The sequence below is a fragment of the Protobothrops mucrosquamatus genome, unplaced genomic scaffold (genome assembly GCF_001527695.2).
Source record: "Protobothrops mucrosquamatus isolate PMUCROS unplaced genomic scaffold, P.Mucros_1.0 scaffold1463, whole genome shotgun sequence".
Lineage (NCBI taxonomy): Eukaryota > Metazoa > Chordata > Lepidosauria > Squamata > Viperidae > Protobothrops > Protobothrops mucrosquamatus.
Window position 1 is genome coordinate 126386 of NW_015387641.1, and position 8716 is coordinate 135101.

The 8716-nt window shown below is 44.8% G+C and overlaps 1 protein-coding gene across 1 annotated transcript in view; it reads left to right on the forward strand.

Annotated features, from left to right (window-relative positions):
* Nucleotides 1–634: 634 nt before the first annotated feature.
* NTNG2 (netrin G2) overlaps nt 635–8716 on the forward strand; it is a 40924-nt gene continuing 32842 nt past the window's right edge. The window contains exon 1 of the mRNA XM_029285277.1: nt 635–847. Within this exon, the coding sequence (XP_029141110.1) occupies nt 635–847 (213 nt within the window). The remainder of the gene's footprint in view (nt 848–8716) is intronic.

Genomic DNA, 8716 nt, shown 5'->3' on the forward strand with positions numbered 1-8716 from the left:
TTTTTTTTAGCCTCAAATGTTTTTTTTTCCCCTTAAAGAAGGTGAAAAGAAGCACTTGGCAGCTCAGTGCCATGTAGTGGTTAGCACGAGGGGAGAATAAAAACATAACTCTACTCAACCCTGTAACTTTTTAAGCTCTTCTTCACACAACACTACTCCTCGTCCTCCTCCTCTTCCTCTTCCTCCTCCTTCTTCTTCTTTTTCTTCTCCTCCTCTCTCTCTCTCTCTGTCTCTGTATCTATCTCTCTCTCTCACTCTCATATATGTCCTCCCACCGCTGCCCTCGACCGGTCCAATTTCATCACAAAATGAGAATTTGATAGCTCTCTCAATTGATTGGGGAGAGTCACCTCTAGCTATCTTCACATCCAGAGACTGCTTAGCCGTCAGAAGGAGAGGATGAAGTGGAATAAGACTTGATCGCTGATCAGTTGGAACGGCGGCGCGCTTGGGAGAGCTGTTCCCCATGGCTAAGACAGAGAGATAGAGAATGGCCTTCCTCCTCCTGCTCAACTGGACCTCTCCGGGGTCGGTCTTCCACGGGATGCTTCCATGCTGATCCACAGAACCTTCCTCAAGCCAGTCTCCGACTTGCTCACGATTCCGGGATCCTTTCTGCTTGGCTGCCTCTGCCATGCTTTACCACGTGGTCACCTTACTGCATTGTCTCCCTCTGGTCATGGGACAGTATGATATCTGCAAATCCTGGGTCACCACGGACAATGGACCCATGTGGGAGTTTTACGCTTGCCAGCCCAAAGCTGTGGCTATGAAAGACTTTGCGACGGTCCGGGTGGAGCCCTCCGGCATCACCTGTGGGGATCCGCCCGAGCGGTTTTGCACGCATGTAAGTACACCCTCCTTATTTACACCTTGTTTGGCTCCGGCACAGGAGGTGGAGCTGCAGTTCCCCCAAAGTCGTGGTGGCCAGGCGCAGCGCCTTGAAAAGGCGGTTGATGTTTTTTTGTTGTTGTTGTTGCGTGTGGGAAGGAAGTTGTTTGAGCAATTTGTCACTTCTGTCAAATTTCAACATCCGTTTTGGTTCTGATCTGGGCCCCCAGGCCTTTCAGCAAAGGCCAAAGGGGTCCTGGGGCTCAGGAAACAGCTGGCTGTTCTCAATTCTTGGAGACAGCAACGCCAGGCCAAGTGAGACAGACCGGAGAAGTGACTTTTCACAGCAGAATAGTTTGTACGTTGAAACTGTGGGTTGTGGGGTAAGGGGGGGTGGGGTGGAAGAATGGAAGTCTGGTCTGAATTTGATCCTTGGCATTTCTAGTTTTTTATGCAAAATATACTCTCTGTGCAGAAAGTTCTCCTTTTATTCAAAAGTTTGCAAAAAGAGCTGGGGAAAACTCTTTTCTGGAACAAACAATCTTTGAGGAGGTGTCTTCGCTTCTTGGTCCTCAAGAGAGCACCTGGGTCAGGTGTCAAAGGATCCAGGTTGGGTGCCACATTCAACTGGACATGAATCTTCCTTAAGAGTTGCATTGGGCATTATGCCAGGGGAACTTAATACAAAGAAACCACACTTTACGTAATGTCTATAATGTCTAGTTTAATGAAGAGAAGGATGAGGAGTGACACGATAGCAGGGTTCCAGTATTTGAGGGGCTGCCACAAAGAGGAGGGGGTCAACTTATTCTCCAAAGCACCAGAAGGCAAGACAAGAAACAAAGAATGGAAACTAATCAAGGAGAGAATCAATGTGGAATTAAGGAGAAACTTCCTAACAGTGAGAACAATTAACCAGTGGAACAGCTTGCCTCCAGAAGTTGTGGGTTCTCCATCACTGGAGGTTTCTAAGAAGAGATTGGACAACCCTTTGTATGAGAGAGTAGAGAGTTTCCTTCCTGAGCAGGGGGTTGGAGTAGAAGACCTCCAAGGTCCCTTCCACCTCTGTTGTTGTGTTGTGTTATCTCATTCTGTAATATCCCTGGTCCCAAAGATGATGATCAGATGTGGCTTTACAAGCTAGGGTAAGATGCTTGAGAGGTCTTATTTTGATCGTTCAATGGGCTGGCAGAATTGGCTGGGTAGACAAATGAGCTGGGTTGGCTTAAAACAGACTTTCTGGTGCTTTTTAAGGATCAATACCTAGGCTGGATTCCTGAATTTAAATATGGCCACGATGGGGATAATCAGTCTCCTTGCTGCCTCGTTAATTAGTGTCTAAACATGGAGACGGGGCTGGAAATTTAAGTGTGTCTCTGTGAGTGGGTGGATACATTAAACTGGGAGATATATCGTCTTTGTGCAAGCTCAGTAGATTGGGGTAGATCTTGAACATCCACTTAAGAGTGAAGTTGGGGATTGAGTGTGAAGTTGGAGAACCTCAAAGCTCTCCAGATAGTGTGTGGGACATCAATTCCCATCATCCTCACCGAGAACAGCCCGCTGGCAAGGATTTTGTAAGAGCTGTCATCAAGAAGACATTTGTCTTCCAACATTGCACTGAAGCGGAAGCGTTGATGGTCATTTCCAGAGGGCAAGGATTATTTTGTAATTCCTAGACTGAGTTTGCGTAAAATGACAAAATTCAGGTGGGCCAAGGAGATCGAAATTGCGTTGGTTCAGTTGTGATTCAGCATCTTCTGGGAATCTGACAACTCTCCAGTCATGAGGACTAAGCTTAGATGGGTTCATTGGATAGTCCTCGGGTTACGACCAAAATTTCTGTCACTAAGCAAGACAGTTGCTAAGTGAGTGTTGTCCCATTTTATGACCTTTCTTGCTTCAGTTCGTTAAGCGAGTCGCTGCAGTTGTTAAGTTTGTAACACGGTTGTTAAGTGAATCTGGCTTCCCCCATCGACTTTGCTCGTCAGAAGGTCGCGAAAGAAGATCACGTGATCTTGGGACGCTGCAAACCGTCATAAATGTGAGCCTCCCAGTTTTGATCACATGACCATGAGGGTGCTACAATGGTCATAAGTGTCAAAAATGGTCATAAGTCGCTTTTTTCAGCGTCGTAGCTTTGAATGGTCCCTAAACTGTTCTAAGTCAAAAGCTTTCTGTGTTACATCAGTACAGCAATTGTGATTCTTTCCTTGGGTTTAAGATTTACTGTATTGTGTTGTGTGAATACGGCTCTAAGTGTGATGGACAGAGAACTCTAGTTTACAATACCCTGCAATGGGTGCAGCAAGTTGTGTGTGAGGCCATCACAAAAGTGCAAATCCTCTTGCGTTGTTGTGAGAAATACCCATTGAGAGGAGACCCCCCCAAAAAATAAATATAACAATCCTTCTACTGTGCCAGTAATAATGATAATAATAGTCCTTTCATAAAGAATTAATAATAATGAGAAACTCTCACAAGCTACCGAAAATAATGCTTGCGTGTTGTTCATGTTTGTTATCCAGAATATAATTTTGGGAAATAGTCCAACTTCTTTGCATTATTTATTTACTGGAATCGCCCCTCGTCGTGTGCCGTAACTTGTCCCTTTGTGCTTGATTTAAAGGAAAGATAGTTGGTGAGTTGGATTTTTTTTTTTAAAATCACCACTCTCTTTATTTTTAATCATCTTTATTACTTGGGATTAAAACCACCTTCCATCTTAAAGAAACACNTGGGAAATAGTCCAACTTCTTTGCATTATTTATTTACTGGAATCGCCCCTCGTCGTGTGCCGTAACTTGTCCCTTTGTGCTTGATTTAAAGGAAAGATAGTTGGTGAGTTGGATTTTTTTTTTTAAAATCACCACTCTCTTTATTTTTAATCATCTTTATTACTTGGGATTAAAACCACCTTCCATCTTAAAGAAACACAAACATTTCAAGGAAAAATGCAAAGCGCAGACTAAAAATGCAGGCAAAGAGGAGAAAAAAAATAACCCATTTTATGCTTAACATCAGTCGCTGCTTGTCGGTGAATTCAGTACAGATAGTCCTCGGCTCAGTCACAGTACAGCCCGTCATTTCGGTCGCTAAGTGAGACAGTGGGCTTTTGCCCCATTTTACGACTTTTCTTGCCACGGAATCACTGCAGTTGTGAAGTTAGTAACACAGTTGTTAAGTGAATCTGGCTTTGATTTTGCTTGTCAGAAGGGGATCGCAAAAGGGGATCACGTGACCCCGGGACGGTGCGACCGTCATAACTAGGAGACAGTGGCCAAGCGTCCGGATTTTGATCACGTGATGCTACAACGGTCATAAGTCTGGAAAACGGTCACTTTTTTTCAGTGCCTTTGCAACTTGGAACAAGCCCTAGATTAGAATAAAGGTGATAATTCAAGAACTGTGTATACTGGATAGTTGGTGAGTTTGCACGCCAGGTAAAGCCAACAACTGTGGTTTTATGAATTGCAAAGTCACAGCACGCCAACCAGGTTTGTTGAATGAGGTTCTGCAAGGCAACGGTGACTCACTGCTAATGTAGGGTGAGGTGTAAAGAGAACGCTTTACAAATGCCCAGAAGTGAAGGGTGTGTGTATGTGTGTGTGTGTGTGTAACTTGAGTGTGAAAATGTTTGCTTCTTTGGGTTCGCCTCTTCTTCGAAGTGGGAAGGCTCATCAGCTCAGATGGAACCTTTTTAATTAAAAATAATCCCGCTGTTTTGTCAAACTACTTTATAAATCACGGCGGAGCTCTTGATTTCGCAACTGTCTCGCAAATAAATCTATAAAAGTTGCAAGCCGGAGGGATGGCAAAGGAGGATCGTTAACTGGCTGGTCCAGACATCCCCACTGCGATGCTACAGTAAGAGCAGGGAGATAGAACACGAAACATAGAACGACAGAGTTGGAAGGGACCTTGGAGGTCATCTAGTCCAACCCCCTGCTCGAGCAGGAGAGTCTATGCCATTTCAGACAAATGGCAGTCCAGTCTCTTCTTGAAAGCCTCCAGTGATGGAGCATCCATAACTTCTGCAATCAGGCCTTTCAACTGGTTAATTGTCCTCACTGTCAGGAAATTTCTTCTTAGTTCTAGGTTGCTTCTCTCCTTGATGAGTTTCCATCCGTTGCTTCTTGTCCTGTCTTCTGGCGCTTTGGAGAATAGCTTGACTCCCTCTTCTTTGGGGCAGCCCCTAAGATATTGGAAGACAGCCCCTAAGATATTGGAAGACTGTCCCCCCTGGTCCTTCTCTTTATTAAACTAGGCATACCCAATTCCAGCAACCGTTCCTTATATGTTTTAGCCTCCAGTCTCCTGATCATCTTTGTTGCTCTTCTCTGCACTCTTTCCAGAGTCTCAACATCTTTGGGGTATCAGGATGGCCAAAACTGTTTATGTATCCCTTCTGGAATTCCAGGAAGTTTATCAATGCCTGGAATGAACAAAGAGATGGAGGAGATGAATCTGGATTTTCCTCAAATTTGGGTTTTCCTTGTCTCCAAATGTCACGAGTCATTCCGGGCTCTACAGCCACAATGAAGCAGAGCTGAGGGCAAGATTTGGTCTTGCATAACGAGGCAGGGAGCTAATGATGTTTTTTAGATCAAAGGTAAAACTCAGGAGGGAAAAAAAACCCCCTAAAGGTCGGTTTTAGATCTCATTATCACCTTGGAGATGCTGAATAATGGATGGAAAGGAGCATTAAGGGCACATTTCTCTCTCTCTCTCTTTCTCTCTCTCCTCTCTCTCTCTCTTTCCCCTTTTTTATTTATTTTTTTAAAAAAGGATCCATAAAAACTCCTAACTAGTTCCATGCTTTTGTTTCTAAAGTTTCAGAAGCAGGGATTTAAAGTCATTGGGGGTGTTTATTGGATATAATTAATGGGTGAAGGAGGAAATGAGCAGAAGCAGAGATTCGTTTTTTGGGCTTTCGCCCCAATATATATATATGTGTGTGTGTGTGTTTGTGTGTGTGTGTGTGTGTGTGTGTACATTTTTAAACGTTGTATTTGAGTTCTGCAAACTTGAGCTCTGGAGGGTCATTGCAACCTCTTTAGTTTTGATAGGATGGCAAGTGGGGCAAATTTAGCCACTGTGGGTTGCAAACCGTGGGGGCAACTTGTTGAGTGAACCCAACCAGGATGTGGGTTGGTCCACCCAACCACCATGAATCAAACTACGACAGGGGTCTTCCAACGTGGCCCTTTTATGACTTGTTGGACTTCAACTCCCAGAATTCCTCAGCCAGGCACGCTGGCTGAGGAATTCTGGGAGTTGAAGTCCACAAGCCATAAAAGAGCCAAGTTGGAAGACCCCTATTTTAATGCAAATGGCAGGATAGATACAGAAACTGAACTTAGAAGCAAGAACAGAAAAATAGTTCAGCACCACGGACAGCTCAGAATCTGCCTTTCACTTATAGCAGAGGTCTTCAAACTTGGCCCCTTTTATGACTTGTGGACTTCAACTCCCAGAATTCCTCAGCCAGGCACGCTGGCTGAGGAATTCTGGGAGCTGAAGTCCACAAGCCATAAAAGGGGCCAAGTTTGAAGACACCTGAACTATGGCTTAGCCCAAGGTGGAAATAAGGCTGTTGGGTTGTAGACAACAGCCAACGTAGGAGCTTCTTGAATGTATTGGAGGGGTTTTGTTGTGGTTCAGTTGTGAGTCATGTCTTTCTGAGTCTTTGTGATCCCGTGGACAACAGCACGCCAGGCCCCCCTGTCCTCCACGGCCTCCCGCAGTTTGCTCAAACTCAACGTTGGTTGTGTTGATGGCACTTTCCAACCATCTCATCCTCTACTGTCCCCTTCTCCTTTGGTCTTCGGTCTTTCCCAATATCAAGGAGTCCTCTCTCGTTGTTAGGTGAACTTTGATCACAAGACCGTGCGGTCATAAGTGTGAAAAACGGCCGTAAGTCACTTTTTCAGGGCCATCGTAACTTCAAACGAATGATCGTAAGCCGAGGATTAACTATATTTCCCTTGGGAACCAATGCTCCAAATTAAGCCATATTTTTAGCCGCTTCTCACCATTTTCCACCATCTGTGGTGTGGGAATGTTGTGGGGAAGAGGGATTGTTTAGTGGTTTCGGGTTTTGTTGACTTGTTTGCAGAGTTCCTCAAGTTCCAGTTGTTCCTATCAGTGCCCTTTAGAATCGGAATAGAGCTGGAAGGGACCTCGGAGGTCTTCTAGTCCAGCCCCCTGCTCAAACAGAAGACCCTGTACCATTTCAGACAAGTGGCTGTCCAGTCTCTTCTTAAAAGCCTCCAGGGATGAAGCACCCACAACATCTGGGGGCAAGCAGTTCCACTGGTTAACTGTTCCTTCGCTGTCAGGAAGTTTCCCCTTAATTCCAGGTTGAAGATTGTAAAAATGAAATTGCAAATTCCACATCAGGTTGCGAAGGAAGAAAGGAAGGAGGGAAAGAGAGAGGGAGGGAGGGAGGGAAAGAGGGAGGGAGGGGCAGCGAAGAGTCCCCAGTGCATTTGTGATTGAAAAGGGAAGGGAAAACGGTGAAAAGAACACGTGTCTTCGGTTGAGCCAGGCTCCTGCAGCTTAAAAAAAACCGAGAAATTATGCAGATGGGATAGAGCCAAGTTGCAGAACTGTTGGCATGGCCCAGAATTCTATTTTGCATGGACACCAAAATGCTAATTAATTTAATTTGGATTGGAGGACTCCTGCACCCGATAGGGTGATTCTCTCTCTCCCCCCCCCCCCATGAGTGTATATTTTACTCTCTCTCTGCATTTTTTTTCCCCTTCATGAATGCACCAGGGAAACGAGAAAATACATTTTTGGAGAAAGATCTCCAGTTTCTTCCTTCAACAGAAAATCAGAGCTTGCTCATCCGGGCACCAGCCTGAACGAGGAAAAAAAAAAAACGAGGGAGAAAAAAAAGTGTAGCTTATTTATTTCTCGGTCTGTCACAGGAAACCAAAGTTCTCATAGCCTCCGGCCCGTCTTTTGTAAAATAACTTTTTTTTCAGGTGGCAGGGAAAGACGAAGCATTTTCCCCCGAGAGAGACAATAGCAGCAAATTTAGCCTCTTCCTTCTTGATTATGTACTCCAGCCGGTGGAAGGCTATTTTTTATTTATTTATTTCTTCTTCTTTTGAGAAAAATAATTTCTGCTTTGTCTGGGAGACTTCACCGCCTGAGAACTTTTTACGGGTCTAGTCCAAGCCTAATGGCTGAGAAGCTGTCGCTGGGGAAAAATAACTAGGAGGGTTGGGATGTTTATGGATGTCAGAAAATGTGCAGCCCTTTGAGGTAGTCCAGACAAGCAGCCACAAGAAGGAGTGCTAAGGCTGCCTGTTTTAGAAGAGAATATTTCTAGCACACGGATGCCGTTACCTAGTTTGGTAATGAAATGTCTGCAAGAAAACCACCAAGCTCAAAGAGCACCGGGGACTCCGTAACCCTTCCTCCTCCTCCTCCTCCTCCTCCTCCTCCTCCTCCTCCTCCTCCTCTCCACCCATTCCCTTCCAGCACTGATGATCTTAATTGGGTAATCAAATGTCTGCAAGAAAACCACAAGCTCGGAGAGCACCAGGGACTTCATAACCCTTCCTCCTCCTTCTCCTCTCCACAAACCCTACTCTTTTTAGCACTGATGATGTTACCTAGTTTGGTAATGAAAGGTCTGCAAGAAAACCACCAAGCTCAGAGAGCCCCATGTAGTACATAACCCTTCCTACTCTTCTTCTTCTTCTTCTTCTTCTTCTTCTTCTTCTTCTTCTTCTTCTTCTTCTTCTTCTTCTTCTTCTTCTTCTTCTTCTTCTTCTTCTTCTTCTTCTTCTTCTTCTTCTTCTTCTTCTTCTTCTTCTTCTTCTTCTTCTTCTTCTTCTTCTTCTTCTTCTTCTTCTTCTTCTTCTTC